Raw genomic sequence first — 22,390 nt, 5'->3', positions numbered from 1 at the left:
CCTGCTGCAGCCCCCTCATTATCTCCAGGACCTGTTGCATGGATAATTCTGCTGGGGCTGCGCGTGCAGTACCTCGTCTGGTGGGGGCCATTGTCACTCCAACCTCCTTCAACGTTACTGTAACTTGGTAGATTTTCTCGAACTTGTGATGGGACTGATGTTTTATATCGGCCCCACGGTGGGCGCCAAATGTTCCGTCCGGTTGACCGGGACGTCTTCGTGCGCGACCTCAACCGTCAACTAGGGACTCCTTCCCACTGGATACCTGTGGATTCCTGCAAAGAAGGACAAAAAGGGCGCCCTAGCGGCCGTTTGCACTCCGACGCTCAAGTCAGCCAGCAAGAAACACCAAAAACTGTGCACCTCCGTATCGGAGCACCGCGTATGGCACTCTGAAGGTGGTAAAAAGAACTGTGTGTTGTGTGTATGTTTTCTCCCTCAGGCAAAGATCTTTTCCCCAGTCCCTTGTACGTAACCTCAAGGCACGAGCAAGCAACTAGAGAGTTCTCTGGTAAATTTGCCAAGAGTTCGAACCCCGTTCCCAACATTCTCAGCGCTATTTAAACTACCCAAGCATTTAAAGCGCCTTAAAGCGCTTTTAATTACAAACGTAACGCACTCATTAAAGCGTTTAATTAGAAAACGTTGCGCATTTAAGACGTTGAAACGCTTGGGAGCCATCATAGTACTTGAACGCTCGAAACGGAAACTGTATTGAGTGACTTGATTACCTGGCACCTGATTAAAGGGTGTTTCTATTCTGACCTGGCTGTCGCACACGTGGAGGGCCTCACGACGCTTTGACCCCATCAGGGGGCGTTTCTGCCCATCTGGGGACGTTTCTACGTGTGAGCCCTCCCGCCTGGGAGTGCTACTGTGCTAGGGGTGACTTTTTGGGTGCCAACTCATGCCCCCAATTATCTAGTCACTTACTTTGAGAGCGTATCTGCCTTTCTCTCGTACCCTGCACCCGGCTACCCTGGGCGTGACCTTCCTCTTGAGTCGTATCTGTCCCAAAGGTGTCTCTGGGGCGGCAGGGGTACTTCTCGAGTCAGGCTGCCCTACACTGGTGTTGTTGCTATGGCCTTGAAGCCACCTTTCTCTCCTCTTTATTACTGTTCCCTGGTCATCCAGGGTTTGGGGCCTTCCCACGGCGTCGCTCCCTCCATGGTCTTTCCTACCCATGGGTATCGGAGAACCACACTGTGATTGTCTTGCTTTGGTAATGTTTGATCTGGCGACGCCCTGGTTGGGCGACGCCTTCATCTAGGCGACGTCTTTTTTCTTGACGACGCTGGCACTTAGCGTCTCTTCACCTAGGTGACGCCCTGTGTTGACTTTGACCTCTGGTGTTGACTTTGACCTAGACTTAGTCAACGCCCAGGTACAGGACGGTACAGCTACTAAAAAAAATTTACAATTAGTTAAAGTTACTCAAATAAAAAGAAAGTAGTAGAGGTCAGGAGGTAGAGATTACCTTCAGAAAATCCTCTTGGAGTTATGCCCAAGCCGCCACCGCAGCATTTAGGTATTAGTATTAAAGGTTGTTTCTTTACGCTGAAGAAAGGTAACATCCTCCCCGCGGCCACCGTAGTGTGTAGAAACGTAACATCCTCCCCGCGGCCACCGTAGTGTGTATTAAGGTAGTTTCTTGGAGTCACGCTAAAAAAAGATAACATTCTCGCTGCTGCCACCGCACTGTGGTATTAAAGGAAGTTCTTTTATAAATACTTAAAAAAAATAAAATTATAAACTAAGATAAACATAGAAAATAAATTGCATTGCTATATTTATTAAGTGAATATTTCTTTTAATAAAAATGAGTCCTTAGTTAAATATATCTTGAAAAAGAACCATAAGAAAATAAACAATAGATTTAAAAAAATGAATTTAAAATTCTTATTTTATTAAATTTATTTAATTTAAAATAATTAAATTATCTTCATAAATTAAAAATATATATATTCTACACAACAAATTCTATCACATGACAATCCAGATTTTGTAGAAAATAAATTAGCTTTTAAAAATGCTTCATCCACACAAGGTAAGTGATTTTAGGATGTAATGTGATCTTTAAGATAATTTCAAGAAGTCCAATTTAGCTGCAGCAAACCTTATTTGGACTCTCTTATTGGTCCACTGCGAAACAACTTCATAAAGAGTTTGGTTTTCCTAAAATGATTATCAACTTTGATCCTTCTGTCACTTTCAATTATACACTTAATGAATTTATAGTTCCATTCCACAATTACTAGACAAGTATAAGTGAAACAAGATATTATACATAACTTGTCTTGATAAATTCACAAGACTCAACTTTAAAACTTCATGACTAATTCTATGAAAATAATTTTCATATAATTCCAGTTGCTATTTATCCTAAACATAATAATTTTTCTGTTAAAACAATAGCTTTAATTTTCCATGTCCAGCTAATTGTAGACAAATCAAAATATCCCTTAGTAATTTTTTGTCCAACACTATCGAACCTAAAAAATGTAAAAATTCATAACTAATTCCATATAAATCATTTCTGTATCATTCCAATTTCTGTTTACTCATAACATCACTTTAAAAAAAACACAAAATAACACAATAGAATCACAAGCAAAGGTGCAGTGTTCAAAATTCCAAGAACCACAACTATATTTTGGACCATTCATTATATAGAAAAGCCCACCACTATGAAAGTGGAAGCTCAAAATGGTGTGAGAGAGAGGGACAAGATGAAAAGACAGAACCACACCTTGAGTTTTAGCACAACGAAAATGAGAAGAGGTGATGTTTTATCTCCAAAAGCTGGGAGCTTCATTTCCAAAATAGCTCCTTTGAACCGGGAGAAGAGAGAAAACATTTTAAGAAATAGAAAGAGAGAGGAAAAGTTTGACCAAGAGAAAAGAATGAGTTTTTTTTAAACTTCACACTTTTGTTGATATTCATTGAAATCCCTAACTACTATAAGTTCATATATTTTAAACTCCACCATGTGTACAAGCTCTATGAAAAAACACAAGAATATAGAATGGGAGGAGAAAAGTAGGAGGAAGACTTTGAAGTTAAATATAGTATTTATTAACCATTTGTTGTTTATTCATTAATTTTAAACTCGCTATTGATTATTATTACTATTATTATTATAACTGTTTGTTTTTGTGTTTCAAAACATGTTTTTGTGTGCATAGAATGTTGAAAGTGGACAACGAACTAGTTAGTAGGTAAGACAGTGGTAGTAATTATTGAGTGAGAGACTTACAAGAACTCACCAAATGATCAAAACACGTGCCAACTTGCGTGCAATTAATTGGTAAAAAACGAAATCTTAAACGAACGAAAACATTTGCTAAGCATGAGTGAGATTCCACTTTCCATTCTCAAAGGAATAACTGTAACTGGTGGTTGGAGCTTCCCATTTTCTCTCACCTATCTATGATCCTATGCGAAGGGTAGATACATAAGCTCACTCACTCACTCACTCACCGACACTTCAACCTTAACACGCGTCTTCTTATTCACCTTTGTTTCAATAGTGTTTTTACAGCACCCCCGTATAAAGACCCTGTATTCATTTATGCCCTCAACAACACAAAATCCTTATCTATTCTCATGGCACCAAGGATCAGTGATGGAACACCCAAGAGATCACCAATGAACAGAGGTGCATGGACCCCAGAGGAAGACCGAAAGCTTGCCCATTGCATTGAAATATATGGTGCAAAGAGGTGGAAGACTGTAGCACTTAAATCAGGTTTGAGATTCACAAGCTTCTCAAGTCTATATTCAAAATACAATCATTTTGATACTTTAAAAACATATTATAAACTGTTTTAATATATCAAAATGAATGTATTTTAAAAAGTAGAGGAATAACTTTGATAGTTATTTAAAAAATAATGGACAACTTGAAAAGTTGAAAGCAAACCTATAGTAACCTGCTTAATTTGCATGGTTTGGTAGGTTTGAATAGATGTGGGAAGAGTTGCAGGCTGAGATGGTTAAACTATCTGAGACCTAATATCAAGAGGGGAAACATATCAGATGAAGAAGAAGATTTGATTCTTAGGCTTCACAGACTCTTGGGAAACAGGTTTTTCATCATCATCATCATCATACAATTTATACTTGCAAGAAAAGGTGGTTATGTTTCTGTTTGTAAGTGTTTACATATAAAATTTTCAAGAAATTCAAAACTAACAGTGATCATGTTTTATATAATATAACTAGTCTGAATATATAAATATCTTATTTATGTATTACATCATATCATACTCCTCATGAACATTTTTATATTTTGTTCATTTTTCTGCATGAGAAGATGAGTAACTAAATGAGATTGTGGACATTTTGGTGTATTTAGGTGGTCTTTGATAGCTGGTAGGCTTCCAGGACGAACAGACAATGAAATTAAAAATTATTGGAACTCTCATTTGTGCAAAAAAGTGAATCAGAAAGAGGAGAGACCAGAATCTTCAACAACACAGGAAATTATTGGCCAGAATGAGAATGCTGAGGACAACCATGCAATGTCAGAGAATGGGATTGCAACTAACGAAAGTGGTAACTTAGATGTTACATTCGACGTTGACGAATTTTTCAACTTCTCTGAGGAATCCTGTGGGTTAGATTGGCTGAACAAGTACTTGGGAACTTGACCACAATCCTCAAACCCTCATAACTACCACACTTGTTCTTCACAACATGTTAAGTCAAATTTACGAAAATAGTTATATTTTTAATTTATGAGTTATTACGAGTATCACCAAGTCGTCACGACTTTAAAAATGAAAAAAAAAGTCTTTCATAAGTATAATTTTCTTTGAAGTGTGAAGCACGACTTTAAATTATTGTTTTTTTTTTTTTGTAAAGTTGTGCTAGTAAACACACTTTTACTGACACATTTTAAATGTTTATTTTATTTTATTAATTCGTATTTATTAGCATGTTTAATTTTAAGTTTATTTTATATGAAGTCCACATTGGTGTACGAATTACTTTAGTGTTTTATATAATGAAGTTATTATTGAGTATATAAATTTAGGATTTTCTGATTTTGATATGTATTTTTTTTTTTTAATTTCAAATTCTTGGACTACCTTCTTCTCACATTCCATTTTTCTTATTTGTTTCTCTTGTCACTTACCATTGATAACATTGATAACATTTAGGTGAACCTAATGTACAATTTACATAAGATTTATGAAATTCAATTTTATTCGATCTCAAATAAAAATTAGTAGTTTACTTATTGGGATCCAAACTTCATTCATAATCCCTTCAAATATGGCATAAACAGTTTGAAATATTAAGTACTAACTATATACTTAACGAAATGGATCAAAACAATTATTATCATAACAAATGTCATAATCGAAAAAATTGTCTAATTAACTAATTTAACTAACTAAAATACAAAATTACAAGATATATATTACACTATTTTATAAATATATCCGAGTTAATGAAATAAAAAATTTACAACCAACTACAACAATAACAAAATATTCTAAATTAAAAAAATTACACATTGAAAACATAAAATCTTAAACACTAAATTTATAAAATCTTAAACACTAAATTTGTATACCATTGAGGACTTGATATTACAATAATTCGTATATTCAACAACATCGTCAAATAAAAAGTTAAAACATGCTAATAAGCATGATTTTATCCAAAACAATATTTAAAAAATATAATGAGTTGAAGTCACACTATCTAGGGGTGATAATGCGGGTTGACACACCTTGTGTTTAGCCCACAAAATGTGGGTCGGGTTGGACCATCCTATAAGGAGTACGAGTCCATTTTATTGACCCGTCCCGCAGAAAAGGTAGCTTGTGGGTCTGTGGATCGTCCATGTAAGGAAAATATTTTTTAAAAATTTAAATTTAATTATAAAAAAAATATTGTTGTTGTTGAAAAATTAAATTTTCAATTTTGTTTTAATTCATTCGATAAGATGAAAAAAAAAAAAAAAGACATTCAAGTATGAGCATGGTTAGAAGACTCAAGCATGGTTGTTGAAAAATTAAATTTTCATTTTTGTTTTAATTCATTCGATAAGATGAAAAAAAAAAAAGACATTCAAGTATGAGCATGGTTAGAAGACTCAATTAAAAATAATTAAAATTTTGTTTTGCATATATTTTCCTTCTATATGTATGTAAATGTATGAGAGTATCTTATCAAAGTTTTGCTACAAAATTTTAACGAAATCTCTTCTTTATATTATTTTTTATGAACAAATTTTAAATGTAAAACTTTACTTAAAACAAAATTCACTTTTATTTTTAGTATTAACTTTTTTAGATGATTAAAATAAAACATACTCTTTTTTGCACATTAAATTTAATTTTTTAAAATAGATTAAAATAAAGATCACAATGCAATAATAATATGTGAGTGAGATATGATTTTTTTTTAGAAAAAACAAATAAATATCTTTTAAACGAATCAGCTAATTAAATTAGTAAATCCCCCATAGTTACAAACTACATATCATCCCTATCAATATGATTCACGACTATAGGGAGAAAAACAATTCAACCCAAAATCATGTTTTAAAGTATGACTTTTTTATTTTAAAGTTATATTTTCATTTACGACTTACTCCTAATTTTTTAAAAATTTATCTATTTTTATAAATTTAAAATAGATTTACACTATTTTAATAAATTTGTGACATTTTGAATTAACAAATCCATTTAAATTCTCGACTCCCTAAACCTAAACCCAATAAATTTGTCAATGTTGACTCTATTCACATCACATTCATTTTACAGTCGTATATGCAGTAGTACTTTATTTTTGGTTCATACTTGAGTAATAATCATAAAAAGATAAATTATCAAGACAAATTGAATCCCAAATTATAAACTAATTTATCTCCTATCTAAATCATACCAGTATTAGAAAAGAAGCTTAAATAAGAGAAAAGGAGTTTTAACTTCCATTTATATTTTCCTTTCCATGTCCTCTAATTTTTTTTAACTAAACATAAAAGTAAAAGTCTATCCTCTCTCTCCTCACCAACCCTCCACTTCCCGTGAACCAATCACACCATTAAACATGTTAACTAGCTCATAATCAACAATCTATTTTAGTTCGACGCACCAAGCATTCAACCCAATTAATAAGTTAAATGAATCAATTCTTTTATGGAACCCCGTCCTTAAGAAACAGAAGGCTGTTGAAGTGCTACATCATCCCTATCAATAATACTTCTTACTCTTTCTTGGACCTCGTCCAAACAAGATTCGTGCAATCAAATTACACAACACTTAACAAAATGATTTCTATATTTGCAAAGTTTGAATCTGGTTCAGCTTGTTCAACCATATTGAATGCAAAATCATATGAAACAGATCATATCTTATTGGTCTAGGATTCCAAAGGAAATGCTTCTGTAGCATCTTCACGTTATTTTGCATTGTAAGATATTTCCTTACAGGGATGGACAATAAAATTTCCTTCAGCCTGGGAATATCCTTCTCGGCCACCACCACAGAAAAAGCACTCCAGTCCAGAACTTCATTAAAAGGAAGTACAAAATTATCTGCAATGATAACAGGAACACACTCGTAATATATGGCCTCAACGATCCTAGGGCTATTAACTTCAAAGCCCATTGGACATACACAATATTTACTTGATTTCATGTGCTGAATATAAGTCATCCTTTGGGAAACTCTTAGAGGTAAACGCTTGTATATTTTCATGTCTTCATCTTTTCCACCCCCCCAATACTTAAGCAGAGTAGGGCGCACTCTACCATGCATGCTTCCAGCAAAGAAAGCGAGGATAGGACGTAGTGATGCTCTATTCCCACCAAGATATCTCAGAGGTTTTCTCGGTACCCTTATGGTAGTTTCTGGTAGGGAAACATCTCTTCCTGCAATAAAAATTCTTTCTGACAAATCAGCATTACATAGAGCTTTTATGGTGTTTTTTGCTAGTTCCTCGTGTCCAGTCACAGTGTAAGGACCCTGCAAATATCAGTTTTGAATAGAAGGCATTAAAAAAGCCAGTGACCTTAACGCAGTAAATTCATAAATGGAATTGATCATATATATATAAAATAGCAATCTCTCCATGAACAACTGAACACAGTCAATATGACACAATAGCTGCCGGCTACGCATGCTGCTCTATCAGTCCATAATTTGTTTGAAATCACCAATAGCATTGGTGGGAATATATGCATATAAAGAGATATCTTCGGAAAACTTCCAGGAACAAAGACAAAAGATGCAGACTATCATGTTCGAGATGTGCATTATTGTATATTTCAAGTAACAGAATACTATAAAAAAAAGATATGTTGTTTTAGGGTAATTAGAATTTACAGAAGGGATTTGACCAATTGGAAGAAGAATGTGAAAAATAGGGGGTTAAGGCATTCTGTAGGAATGTTTGCTTCGATTTTTTCTTTTTTATTAAAAAACCATTAAGGAGGTGATGTAGATTAAATTATAATAAATAGGTGGAAACATTGAGAAAAAGTGTTCGTGAGCCATGTAACACACGTACAAAACTTTTTAAAAGTGTCATATGTTGTGCACCCATACTAGCCAAATCTTTCATACCGTAGTAATATATTGATATATTTATCATTATCACCACCACCTAATATATAGGTACATCTTTTTTTTTCTTTATCGAAGATACTTCAAAATTAATTTTGTTAAAAATTTCATTTTCACTTTTCCTCACATCAAAGTAAAGCATGCAGACATTGAAATATAAGAATTATAAATACTAATACTCTTAAACAGTTAGCAAATTAAAATTTCAGAATCAATCAATTTAACTGAAAACAGATACAAGCCCCATACCCAGTCATGGCAAGCAACAAGGAAATGATCTGACCCATGTGTGCGATTCCAAAAGGGATACTTTGCAGCAATCTTGTTCACATAGTCCCTAAGAAAGTTTGATAATGGTTTTAAATTATGTGACCCAGGCACATAGAGTGCCAACCCCATCTGGCGTGCACTGTATGGAAGGTAAAATAAGTGAGCCTTTTCAGGATTCCTGGTGACAAATTGCTTATTTTCCTCCATTAACTTCATAAACCATCCTTCAGAAGCATAAATTCCCTTAAGGGGTGGTTTGTGAAAAATAGGCCTTGATCCATCACGGTATATATATACTTTAAGAGTCATTTCCATCAATTCATAGCTCCTGAAGTTGAGACAATATTGTTTTAAGATGGTTTGTAATACAGTAGATGATGTTTTTTACATGCCAAAGACATAATCCATTCATCAGCAATTACTGAGCTTCATGTCATTTTGATGATAAGTTTTCGGAAAGAAGAGTTGTGAAGACCATAGGGTCAAATACTTATTTTACCAAGTAAAGGGATTATTTTCTTGTATATAAAGCAATATCCATTTGCATATGCAAGATGCCATCAGAAAATAACCGAAACACAGAAGTTACAGCCATCAAATTGCTAAACTAGTTGGCCAAGTCTTCAATCTTCACTTGAAGATGGAAAACTTAGTGGAAATACGAAGTAACCAAATCCAACAGTTTAAACCTGCCCTAAAAGATACTAAAACTTTAGACATGGTCAACCAAAATATTTACTAGACAATTAGAGTTGACCATAGTCATTAATGTAACCTGAAATCACTTCTCAAACTTCCAATTTCAAATGATTTATAGTTATTAATTATCATTGTCAGAAAATTTAGGCTAAGTGGCTCTTTGACAAGGTAGTTGATCTAGTAGTCAAACTCTAAAGTCAAAGCCTCGTTACCACAGTCTTCAGAATCTGTGATGAATTTATGCTTTCTATACTTTTCTCTCTATCTATGGTTTCAATTCAATACATTCAAGAAACATCAGGCTGTGCTTAGATTTAAGTTTTTTAATCTCTTTCTTGTTCTCATTCTTACGTTTTGTACACTTGAAGATGTCTTTGAAGCAAAAGAAGAAGAAGAAAACATTGCCATTCAAAGACCAAATGGTCAGCAATATAGTTTATTCGAAGGTACATGATTTGATTTATGTTCATGGTTTATCTGATATCTCTTTTTTGTCACTTGGGTAAGTTAAAATTATGCTCCCATGTTTGACTTTAGTCTTCTTAAAGAGTTTCGGTTCTTTATGAAAAGGATTAATGTGCAGCTTAAGATGGCTTTGATGGAAGCTTTTTCCCATGGTAGTAGATTGAAATATTTATTTCTGTCTTGAGTGATTAGGCCTCATATTTTGCTTATGCTACTGATGGTTGGTAGCGTCTACCATATATGGTTAGGCATTGATGCTTGTTTTTATGCTTCTGCCTAGTTAAGCCTTACAGTGAACTTAAGCTTGGTAGTTAAACTTTATTCCTCAAATTTACATTGTTCTTTGGAGACATAAAGAATCCAATTTGAAGGAGCTTTTTATTGACAACAATAGACAACACCAGCAATTTATGACACAATTCAAGTTGAATGAGTGTGCAGAGTAAAAAAATCTAAGTACCTTTTGAAAACAGAAATGTTCCTAAAAATAGGAGCATAAAGATCAGGATCTTCATTAACTGCAGGGGCATGATCGATCTCTCTCTTTGCTAGCACAAGGGCCTCGTTAGGTGGCAACAGCCATATGTGTTTCTGAGATAGATAGATACACACACATACATATACATTCAGCAAATTATTGGTGTTGTCTCTCCGCATCATACTTTAAAACTAAAAAGAAGTTTTCAGGGTCATCAACTTCTACCTGCTTAGGAACATGCCTTTGAGGTGATAAAGACACTACACCTTTCGTCGTATCAGCAATATTTGTGTCCTTTTTACTCGCAGTTCCAGAACTCTTCCTTTGAACTCGAGACTCTAGTTCTGCATTCTCTTGCTCAACTGAGAATGATTGGAGCAACTTGTTAGACGCATCAGGTGAAATAACGGAGTTTGTAAGAGTGAGGTGAACCTTTTGAAGTGTCCCCTCTTTGAGAGATTCCTCGGACTGTAGGGAACTACTAGAGGATTGTAACAATGAATAATCAGTTCGATGATGAGAACCGAAGGGTCTGTCCGGAAGAACTAAACAAGTATGCACAAGCGTCTGAAACGCAAAAGCAGATACAGTCAAAACAGCCACCAGAACAAAGAATCTTCGCCAAATAACTTTGTTTCCAAAGCAACGCCATAACAACTCTCTAATCAGGATGAAAGCAGATTGTTGGAAGATCTTCTTCATCTCATTTCTCAATGCTTTCACGCGCCACCAATACCAAATTCTAATCCCTATTTCACTTGAAGAAATAAACAAGATAAATTAATAATTAATAACAATAAAGATTATACTAATTACGCGCGAAGAATCAAGTAATACTTATTAACCGATAATCTTTCCTTTTTAAGCATGCAAATCGAAGTGGAATCAGGTCAATATCGAGAATAATGCATGGAGTGAAGTAATATTAAGCTAATTACTGTAAGAACGCGCGGTTTAAATGGATGCACTTAGTAGAACATAATGTTTACCTAATTCAGACGATGCATCGGAATCTGGTAAACTCCGGCGCCGATCTCGGAGTAGATTGACGGGAACGTCTAACAAACTGAGAACGGCGGCGCTTTACTGTTACGATTTTCCACGATGCTGATTGCCGAATCAAGGCAAGAACAAAGGCTTCTTGTTCCATTCGCAGTCAACTTTTACTTTCCCTGACTTTTATATTTGATTTTAGAAAGAAGAACACATTATATAAGAACTCTTTTTTGTGATCAAAGTTAAATTCTCTTACTAAATAAGGCGAGGTGAGGTGAGACCCACGTTGTACCATAAAAATGCCCTTCTACTATTTCTTTTTATTTTTCTAGTAAAACTCGTCTTCAGCGTTTCTCTCTTTATTTATTTATTTAAATATTTTGTTTTTCTTATTGTAGCGCAAGTCAAATTCGACCTTCCATTATATTCAAAGTTTTTTTTTTTATAAATTTAAATTAGTATAATTGTGACTAAAAACTCTTATTATTTAAAGTTATAATTATAAAATTAATTATAAGAGCATATGACAATAGCATTTTTTTCTAAAATCTCACATAGCAGTTGCACCCACCAATCAATTTTTTCTTGATTTCCATAACTCTAATAGCATGCAAAATTGGGAATCAAGTGTTTTCTCCAACAAAAACAATTTAGGGAAGAATTTGCCATGATTTAGATATTCCTGTTATGTGTAAAGTAAAATTCAAAAATCAATATGGATAAATTTAGCAATCCACCTTATGCGTTTCGATTCCGTATTATCTTGTTGGAAGACATGTTATACAAATATTTATTACTAATATTTTAAAAAATTAATAACATGAACCAAAGACGGTAAGGATATAGAAAATTGCCCTATAAGTAATATATTTTAAATGACATTTTAATATTTTATTATTAAAATTAAAATAATGTATAAATAGAAAATTTAGTTATTCGAATTTCATTGCAAAATAATCACTATCTTTCTATAAGTTCATTTTTTCTTTCTTCTTATTTCTCTCTAAGATTCTAACATTTTCGCTCATTAGTTTGACGATCGAAGTCCACCATTAGACTCCTGACAGCGAGATCTACAAGACTGCCCAATGATAATATCTAATAGAGTAAGTTCATTTTTACTTTTCTCTGAGTCAAATTTTGAACTTGTAGGTTCGTCTCGATTTAAGTTTACGCATGTGACTCTTTTAGCTTTAGGATTAGTCTTTGTTAGCTTAAAGTTCTAGTGTTATAGTTAGATTTTTTATCAGGGTTTTGTGGTGCAGGTTAAGCCACTCTTGAAACTTGTGGTAGGTTTAGAGCTCTTAGTGAGCATCTGTTCAAGTAAAGGAAGCTAGTTTAAATTTTTAATAAAACCCTAAGCTAGAAAATCTGGATGTGAGGGTGACATGGTCACCTGTTCCAAATTTTTGTTTGCAAAATTTATTGTTATGAGTAGATTGGAAATTGATTGAAATTGAAGTGTTTTATGAAAATTGGTTGTTGATTTTAAATGATTTTGATTTAGAAATCATATATATGTATAGATTGATATAATTAGCTCAATGACTCACTTAAAGTGTTTTGAGTAGATTTATAAATTTATGTTGGTTTAGGATTTAAAAGGTATAACATTTTTATGCAAAATTTCCGCATATCTCGCTCAAGCGAGAATAAAATAAATAAAAAATGAGATGCTCTCAGATCCCTTCTCGTTCAAGCGAGTAAATCACTCAAGCGAGACCTATAATGAAATTTTGGGTGCTATCAGGTTAATTATCGCTCAAGCAAAAGAATTTTCGCTTAAACGAGACCTCTTCTTGTTCAAGCGAGCAAATTCTCGCTCAAGCTAGATTTTCTGTAAAAAGAAAAAGTTAAAATTTTTATTTTGGATTTTGAAAGTCTAGTTTATTATTGCTTATTTTTTTTAGTGAAAAATCTAAATTTTGTTTAGAAATATGATTAAAGTAACTTAGTTATGTCTTTAAATGATTTTTTTTATATATATTTGGATTGTTTTGTAAATTTAAATTACGATGTGATCGAATGGTATATTGATGTGCTACATGAGGTGCGGAATAATGTGAAAGTGTGATCAAAACATAGTATTTTAAAAAAAGAAAATATTGTGTTAGGATTATTATTAGAGTGTATTGATCTGTTAGGTCCCAATATAATGTCACAATCTTGACTCCACTGATATAATAGAATCACATAAATAAAATTATTTAGTTGGTGAAAGTTAATAAAAATTCGTATAACTTTTTATGCGGTTTATACATGCATATTTTTTTATAAATCACATAATCATCAAATTTACACATTAAATTTGATCAAACTAAATTGCTACTTTAACAACCAAAATTTTATTTGTAATCATAACTTTGTTTTAAAATCTGTGAAAATAAATTATGAGTTTTTTTCATGAAATTAGTATTTTTTTAAAATTTATTAAAATGAATAAAAAATTTAAAATTACAGGATAAGTCGTGTTTAAAAAAACTTCAGAAATAAGAAATAGTATTTTTAAAACATGATTTTACATTAAAATAGAATTCATGTTTTAATTAAGCGATTTTAGCTTTTTTTTTCTTTTTAATTTTAACAAAATCAGATGTTTAATTTAAATTTTAAAATTTGTTTTATTTTATTTTGTTTAAAAGTCACAGGCATGACTTCCCCTCAAGTTGGATGACTGAAGAAGAATGAAAAACCCCCCAATTTACATTAACAATGTAAAATAAAAATAAATTTATATAACTTTATAGTGATCGATAATCATTGAAAACATTAATAAAAGGAATGTCACCACTCTCCATGATTATATTTGTTTTCTTATATTTTCTCTAACATTGTTTAAGATTTAAGAACATGATTTTATTAAATAAAATAAAATATAAAAATTAAAATTGTATATTAAATATAAAATTTTATTAAAAAATAAAAAATCAAATTTATATATTGAAAACATAACTTATATTTTTACTATAGAATTCATGTTTTATAATTTCTTATTTTAAATTAGTAATTTTCAAACACAATTTATCTACTTTTATAATTTTAAAAAAATTTGTGATAAATTTTATAAAGATCACTTTAAAATCCCAATTAGGACTTGTGAAATTTAATTAAATCTCAAAAGATACTTGTGGGATTGTTATAATTCCCATAAATAATAATTATGAAACTATCCCTATTTATATAATTACCGGGTAAAAAAACAGTGCATTTTCTGCGATATTGATCACGCTAACCAATAGCAATTGACCTCACTACAAGATTGACCACTCTAGGCAATAGAAACAAGCCACATCAGAATAAAAGACACGTGTACCCCATAAATTGCTATAATACAGTCACCGGCAGAGGAGAAAAAAGTCTTTTTCTTCTGGATTGAAAAAAAGAGAAAATAAATGCATAACACACCAGAACCCCCATAACACAATGCATCATGTTTCTCTGAATCAAACCCGCTTGCGCGTGGAAGTCAATTAATCAACCAGATCTGAGACCGTGTTCGGGTGGGCTCAAACTATTATTCAGTGAGTTGGTTCGAAAGATAATTTGCAATTGGATATTTATCTCTGCAATATTCAATTGCATATGTTGTTCTTCATTTTTTAGTCCCTCCATTAACTATTAATTTCAATGGGGGTTTTGTTTTATACTTTTACGATATTTGTCTCAAGGATTTAATTGAGAGTAGGTCTTCCGTATAAAGGTGCTGCAGCTACTGCAGTGGCACAACATTGGATTTTTCTTTCATCGGTCTTGTTGAATCAGGTGCATCCTTTGTTTTCGGTGTATAGTTTTTGTTATGTATTAGTTTTGTTTTTCACCCCAATGGAAAAGTATGTGTAAGTTCTGTATGTTAATGGGTACTTCGTAATTCTCATGGTTCTGAGCAACTATTATCAGGGAAGTTAGATGAAAATGCTCAAGTGGGTGGATCAGTGGGCTAGATCATCTAATAGAAATACACCTGTAGGGAGGTGCTTTTGGGATTTAGGGTTTTCACTTGTCCACAGGGTTTTCACTGGATGTGACTGGGTGCTGTTTGCAATCGTAGCTTGACGTGGTTTAAGTGGCCAGTGGAGTGGGGCTGCGTCACTTGATGTAGTCTGCAATTTAAAATCTTGCTAAGATTTTGAATTTCAATGATTATTTGGTTACGTTCATGTTCCCTCGTGTCCTTCTTAACTTTAGGTCATTAGTGCAATGCTTTGCCATTGAAGTGATAATTTACATTTTTATATGTCAATAATTCAACAATAACATGTGATTATTTCTCCTTTGGAGTTGTTTGGAGGAAAAAGAGAGCCTTTTTTTGTTTAGTCTTGAAGAATAAGAACCAAATGTAAGATGTTTGTTTGGGGTGCAAAACCTCCTAATGCAGAGGGAATGATAAGTTTTGGCTATTTATTGAATATTTTTAGTAGAAAGATAACGACTGTCATTATCAAGGTTATCAAAATCGAGTGTTAATTCCAATCAGCCTCCATCGAGCCAGAATGCTCCCAGGATTGTTTCTGTGCAGGCTCAGTTGGACCTGTGAGTTTCAGGAGCTATTTCGTCACTTGAAAAGGGCATTACAGTTTTGGTCCAACATGACACATTGTCGCTCTGTAGAAACTTAAGTTTGCGATTTTCCTTCAAAGCCATCCATGTCATCAATCAAGAATTGGCGCTAAATGGAATCTGTCATTTGCAAATTGAAGACAAGGTACAACACGATGGGTTGAAGTTCGTTTCTCTCACGATTCCACCTATTCTTATATAAAGTTCATCGAGATCACCTATTCGGAATTCCAAGTCCAAGCCCAATTTCACAATTTTCTACATCATCTCTCTTACAATTCGCCATTTTACCTTCAAACCCATCTCTTTTTTCTTTTAGGACCCATTCTGTCTCGTTTAAAAAAAGTGGTTGTTCCATGTTTTGGCTGTGTTCTCCGTTGTAGTATATTTTTTAATTATATTTTGTTGGTTCTTTTCTCTGTTGTAATATATTTTGGTTTTTCTCATTATTTTGTTTGCTGTTACTTAGAAGTATTTTATTCTGTTCTCTGTTATACTATAATTTTTCTCATGTTGAATTATTATTGTGTAAGAGGTTTATGTTCTTGCATATATGTATCTTGTGGTTCTTTAAATATTATTTTTGTTAGGTGGACTCTGGTATACTCTTATGAGTTTGCAAGTTAAGTTTCCAATTTAAATTTATGCGAACTCTTAAGTTCTTAAGTTTGACAACATTGGTCATTATGATTAAACCTGTCTACACATTTATAAATTTATAAAATAACAATAAGATGAATGCCTAGTTAGTAATATTGATTTTTCAAGTGTTGAGTTGAATCTTGTATCCAGACATGAGAATTATTCAAATAAGATATTGAATAAAACTTCGTTTGATTTCTTCCTGGTTATGTTTCCAGTTGGCTGTCTTTGTCTCCAGTAAGTTCAGAGTAACCCCTGTGCCCCAGCTATGGCTGCACCGTTTTTCTCAACACCTTTTCAGCCTTATGTTTATCAGGTACTTGCATCAATTTTTGTCCTTGATAACAGATTGTTTTTTAACTTCCCTTGTTTTCAATCAACTTATTCTGTTAGTCTTGATTCTAGAACCGCTTAGCTAAGTTTGAATTTTAAATTAATATGTTAGATGCATTGATGACTTCTCAACTAGAGTTGTAATTTATGAATTTGGAGTACTCTAGAAGATCAATTTGTGTATTTAAATGACATTTTTGCAATTGAGGTTGCAATTGAGGTTGCTACTTAGTTAATTTAATACGATGGCTGCATTGTATGATTGACAAAATCTAGTTGAGTCCAAGATCATAATAATTTGCTCCTTTGGTCCATGCGCTGTGGAACTAACAAAACTCCTCTTGAATATACAAAATGATAAAAAACCTTTGCTTTGATGTTTGGTGTAGTTTTAAGGAATGTAAAATGCTTTTATTAAGAATGCATACTGTTTTTAGCTATGAATATAACAAGTTAACCACACAAAAAGCCTGCATAACTGGTGCTAGAAAATGGAAAAGCTTAGTAGATGTTCTAACACACAAATCTAAGAAAAAGGAAGGTTTCTCAGTATATTTATTCATATATTTTGCTTGTAAGCATTATTTATCAAGGGTTTTTTTTTTTTTTTCATGTTTTGCTGTTTAGAGCCCACAAGATGCAATCATACCTTTTCAAATTTTAGGAGGTGAAGCTCAAGTGGTTCAGGTATATGTGACGATCTAAAGTTTAAAATATCAATGCTTTGGAAACTTTCTTATATATTGTCTCTTTACTGTATTATCATTCTCCATTTGGTTCTTGCAAATGTAGATAATGTTGAAGCCACAGGAAAGAATCATAGCAAAGCCTGGTAAATTGTTGGGAACTTTTTTATTCATTGGTTTTGAATTTTTCCTTGATGATCTTTCTTCTCAAAGTATCAAATGAAATTTTTTGCTTTCATTTTGAATTGTTAATATTAAGTGCATGCTCTTGAATATGAAACTGATATAAACATGATTTATAGATAATAATGAACATTGCAATGGAAGGTGAACCTTGGTGCAACACTAAGGTTGCTGCCTTATGACTTGGAGGTCATGGGTTTAAATCCCGGAAACAACCTATCTGATTGTGGAGATAAGGCCGCATAATTTAACCCCCCCACTCCCAAGTGGTCATGACTCTTAAACATGAATTTTGGATGAAATAACTGATGTATTTGGTTTGCAAATATTTAATCATATTTTTTTGTTTTAGATTTCTTAAAATATTGACTAGTACTAGCAATACACCCTTTTACACATTCTTTATTATTATTATTTTTTTTTTGAAAACTATAATATTAGGAGTGAGGTTCATTAAATAAGAAGTTACCCACATAATTTATGATTTGTAACAAATTTTAGCTAATAGTAAATCATGTGTGTTATTATTTTTCACAAATAGTTTGAGTAAGTACCTGGTAAATGTAATACTGAAAGGCGTTTTGAAAAATGAATAATTAAATCCCTTGTTCGTAAATTTCTTTATGACCTGTTGGTTAAGCATGTTTGTCACTGTTTTATCTCTCCCTAATTCTTCTAGAGGGAAGTATCATCAAGTAGGGAGTTACCTATAAGTAAATTTTTGTGGGAGTGGAGCTGTGCACATAATTTCCTTTGTTGTTTTCCTAGTAATCCTTGTTATGATATTTTTTAATGTATATTGCTACCAATTTGGCAATAAATTCGCCCACATCTGTGTCTGTATGTGTACATAACTAACTTCAACAAGTTAGAATTTGTGGATCACACCTGTCAATATTTTAATGTAACCTGTATGCTATTTAATTGTAGGTTCCATGTGCTTTATGTCTGGAACCATTGAAATGGAAAATGCCTACCTTCCAGAAAATGAAGTAGGTGTATGGCAGTGGTTATTTGGAAAAACAATAACTAGCATTGTTCTTCACAATGCGGGACCAAGCGATGGATTTGTTGGAATTGCTGCACCATATTTTGCAAGAATTCTTCCGGTTTGTATTTGTGTGCCTTTCCAAACTATTGCGTTTGTTTTGAGTCTCAATATTCATCATTTGAAATACATATTGGTATAAATATGACTGGATTTCTCTTTTATACATGCTTATGTGTGTCTGTTACTTTTACAAATACAGATTGATTTGGCAATGTTCAATGGAGAGATTTTGTGTCAGGTATAGCCTACTTGTTTGAAGTTAAATTTGATTTTAGATTCTAAAATTTGATCTATAGGTTTACTGTTTGTTGAATTTTCTTTTAAATTTGAGAAACAGAATACAAAATAACCTTCTTTTGAATTTTTCTGCACTCTGTAGCCAGATGCTTTTCTTTGCTCTGTCAATGATGTGAAGGTTAGCAACATAGTTGATCAGAGGGGACGAAATATTGTTGCTAGTGCTGAGGTGAGATATTTGGGATGTTTCCCATTATTATTAGTCTTTGTTACTAACTTGGTATCAAATGCATTGCAGCAAACGTAGTTTTCCTTTTTTAGTATTATTTTATTTTGATATATTACAAAATTGGACATTGTTTTTGCACTGCGAGATGTACAGTCTATGTAGGCTGCAATGCTACATTGAATTCCTTTTGTACCAAAATATATAATGGAGAACGCAACATAAGAGATGTTCGTAGTATGCATTACTTGTCTATTGACGGATCTTCTTGTTCATAATCATAATCGATATTTTTAGGTTGCATTTGCATTCATTTCATTTGTTTATTATATCCATGCTATGGAGAAGAAAACCAATAAATAAGTCAATTTATGATTTTAACCTTTTGCTTTCAGTTATTCTGTGGCACCATATAATCTACCACCATTTATTGTTTGAGATTTTTTTTTAATAATTTTCCTCAAAGTCCCTAAAATTTACAGTTTTATTAGGCATAAGCCCTTGGGAAATAAATGAATCTTGTGTTTCAAATGTAGTAAATGTTTCCTTTCTCGATAAAAATTCCCACTTTTATCTTAACTTTCAGCCTAAAATTTGTTTGCCACTTCTTTTCAGTAAAAATTGATGTTATGGAGATAAAAATTAAAGTTTATATTGGAAAAAATAAGGAAATAAATTACTTTAGTATTTAGATTAAACATGTTTTATTTCCCAACAATGACTCTCCAGTTTTATTTCCTTAGCATAACCCCTGAAACTTATTATAACCATATTTCATTCAATATTAGAGGTGTTCTACTGGAAAAGAGATTTCGAAGAAGTTTTGAGTTCTTTTAGTTTGTTTGAGAAAACATTGTAAAATAGGTGAAGAATGTTTTGTCAAACCAGTTAGGCAGGTCTCCTTGTCATGCATGCCTCCAATCATTCCTCTAAGACCATGCTCTTTTTTGTAGGGATTCTTGAGGCAAAAGCTATCTGGACAAGGGCTTGCTTTCATATTAGCGGGTGGATCTGGTATTCTTTCTTCTAAACTGATACATGAAGTCTTTTTCTTATTCCATTTGCAACTCTCATCTCCTCCCATCATTGTAGTTTTTAATGTCAATTTTATTAAGATCTTGCCTTGAAGTTTTGTCTCTTTTCTTTTCCACCATACTCTTTTGTTATTTCTCATTGGGACGCTCTATTGGATTCGGTCCTCTTGTTAGTTGTACAGAAAAATCTTGAGATCGGTGAAGTTCTAGCTGTTGATGTTTCTTCCATTGTTGCTGTGACAAGTACAGTCAATATCCAAATAAAATATAATGGTCCTGCACGAAGGACAATGTTTGGGGTAAGTATCTTTTAAATTCTAACATGTATCAATAAATTCTAACCCATCACATCCTTTAAATTCTAATCCACATGGATCAATAATATCCTCGATAGTTGGCAATTATGCTATAATGACAAAGATGATATAGGCTACAGCCATCTTTTATACAATGTATTAGCATTTTCCTTACGGTGACCATAATGCTACCTTGGATGTTCATGCATCGCTTTCTTATAACATTATTCTTCTAACACCCATAATTTTCTCTAGAATGTGGTATATATGATCATGATATCGAAATTGCAGGGTGACAATGCAGTCACAGGTCTTCTAACAGGACCAGGCATTGTGTTCATACAAAGTTTACCTTTTCATCGACTCTCTCAACGAATTGCTAGGTAACGTTGTGGTCGAGTGACCAAACAAAGTCACAATATCAGTTCAAAAACTGTCATGGACCTCTGCTTGGACATGCTCTCATGCTTTTATATTTAACCCTTGTGTTGTAAATATAATTCATTTTCTGCTTTTCAGGGCGGTGACATCGCCAAACATGAGGGAAAATCCCAAGTTTTTCATGCAGATTGCAGTTTTCTTTTTTCTGGCGTACGTTGTCATTGTATCTTCGTTAATATTAACAGATGTATGAAATTGACTTCGTTCTTTTTTTTTGTAATTTTTACTTTTCTCTTGTTTTACCAATTACCAAATAGATTCAGGAATGAAGGAGGAGGGGGGATTTCTTATTGGCAGATCCACTAGTCCAATTTAAAAAAAAAAAATCCTATTAATATTATTGTTATTAAAATGATTTGTTAGATTTTAACAACATTTTCGTCCTTGTGATATTTTGGATTATTCAGTTTCTTAATTTTATTGTTCGGAAGGATTAAAAACAAACACATCTGACTTTTTTATGTACGTGTAGAAAGAAAAACATGTATGGAACAAATCCAATGTCACACTATAACAGAATAAGTTACTTTTACCAAAATAATAAAAATAAACTCCAAAAAAAATAAAAAAATCTCTAAATACACTCCTGCGCACTTTATTTTCCAATCAGAATTTAGCTCCAGGAGAGTTGAATTTTCAACTGGTTTCCAACGTTAGAAACCAGATCAGAATTACCTGGTACTTGAAAGAAACAAGTTGAAAATTACCTGGTACTTGAATTTCGAACTATTTTTCCATTCTTCACAATTTTCTTAAACAGGAAGGAAGGTTTTTAAAATAAACAAGTAAACAATTATTATAAAGTAATTTAAGATAATTAATTAAAATTTTGAGATTAATTTTAATTTGATTTGAAAGAAACAACAAAATAGAAAAAAAAAAGTATAAATAAATTTTAGAAAATATTTAGTATAATTAGAAATTTGATTTTATAATATAATTAAGAATAATTTTATTATTATTATAATACTTACAAAAGTTTAATGAAAGATAGAAGAAAAATATATTTTATTATTACTATTATTATTATATTATAACATTAATATATTATTATGATGAATTAAATTATTTAAAAATTTATTATATTGGATTGAAAAAATTTAAATTAAAAAAAATATAAAATCAATTAATGCAATGGTACTAAAAATCCAAATATTTTATTAACATCGAATGACACACTCTTAGCTCATATATTATTAAAACTCTTTAGA

At 32.3% G+C, this 22,390-nt stretch overlaps 3 protein-coding genes across 9 annotated transcripts; 2 read left to right on the top strand and 1 right to left on the bottom strand.

The window, feature by feature from the left end:
- Positions 1-2,449: 2,449 nt before the first annotated feature.
- Positions 2,450-4,913, top strand: LOC137808098 (transcription factor MYB114-like). Its single transcript, XM_068609048.1, has 3 exons — positions 2,450-3,748; positions 3,958-4,087; positions 4,358-4,913. Exons 1-3 carry the CDS (start codon positions 3,607-3,609, stop codon positions 4,650-4,652), a joined length of 567 nt encoding a protein of 188 aa, XP_068465149.1. The 5' UTR covers positions 2,450-3,606; the 3' UTR covers positions 4,653-4,913.
- Positions 4,914-7,133: 2,220 nt separating this feature from the next.
- On the bottom strand, positions 7,134-11,839 carry LOC137808091 (probable glycosyltransferase At5g03795). 4 transcript variants are annotated; one of them, XM_068609010.1, is made up of 6 exons: positions 11,487-11,727; positions 10,723-11,246; positions 10,480-10,610; positions 8,835-9,183; positions 7,649-7,985; positions 7,134-7,555 (listed from the first exon to the last, which is right to left on the bottom strand). In XM_068609010.1, the coding sequence occupies exons 2-6, from the start codon at positions 11,197-11,199 to the stop codon at positions 7,296-7,298; spliced, it is 1,554 nt and encodes a 517-aa protein (XP_068465111.1). In that variant the 5' UTR covers positions 11,200-11,246; positions 11,487-11,727; the 3' UTR covers positions 7,134-7,295. The 4 variants fall into 4 exon arrangements, with proteins under 4 accessions (XP_068465111.1, XP_068465110.1, XP_068465108.1 ...); XM_068609009.1 differs by having other exon boundaries at positions 10,723-11,254; positions 11,487-11,690; XM_068609007.1 differs by having other exon boundaries at positions 7,134-7,985; positions 10,723-11,254; positions 11,487-11,839.
- Positions 11,840-14,848: 3,009 nt separating this feature from the next.
- On the top strand, positions 14,849-21,623 carry LOC137808090 (uncharacterized). Of its 4 annotated transcripts, none has more exons than XM_068609005.1 (12): positions 14,849-15,014; positions 15,194-15,255; positions 16,911-17,008; positions 17,653-17,712; positions 17,818-17,857; positions 18,825-19,003; positions 19,145-19,183; positions 19,325-19,411; positions 20,362-20,422; positions 20,617-20,741; positions 21,030-21,121; positions 21,258-21,623. In XM_068609005.1, the coding sequence occupies exons 3-12, from the start codon at positions 16,961-16,963 to the stop codon at positions 21,370-21,372; spliced, it is 846 nt and encodes a 281-aa protein (XP_068465106.1). In that variant the 5' UTR covers positions 14,849-15,014; positions 15,194-15,255; positions 16,911-16,960; the 3' UTR covers positions 21,373-21,623. The 4 variants fall into 4 exon arrangements, with proteins under 4 accessions (XP_068465106.1, XP_068465103.1, XP_068465104.1 ...); XM_068609003.1 differs by having other exon boundaries at positions 14,878-15,014; positions 15,179-15,255; XM_068609006.1 differs by having other exon boundaries at positions 14,883-15,014; positions 15,162-15,255.
- Positions 21,624-22,390: the final 767 nt, after the last annotated feature.

This window comes from Phaseolus vulgaris, chromosome 3 (genome assembly GCF_000499845.2).
Source record: "Phaseolus vulgaris cultivar G19833 chromosome 3, P. vulgaris v2.0, whole genome shotgun sequence".
Lineage (NCBI taxonomy): Eukaryota > Viridiplantae > Streptophyta > Magnoliopsida > Fabales > Fabaceae > Phaseolus > Phaseolus vulgaris.
This window is presented reverse-complemented; position numbering and strand designations above follow the sequence as displayed.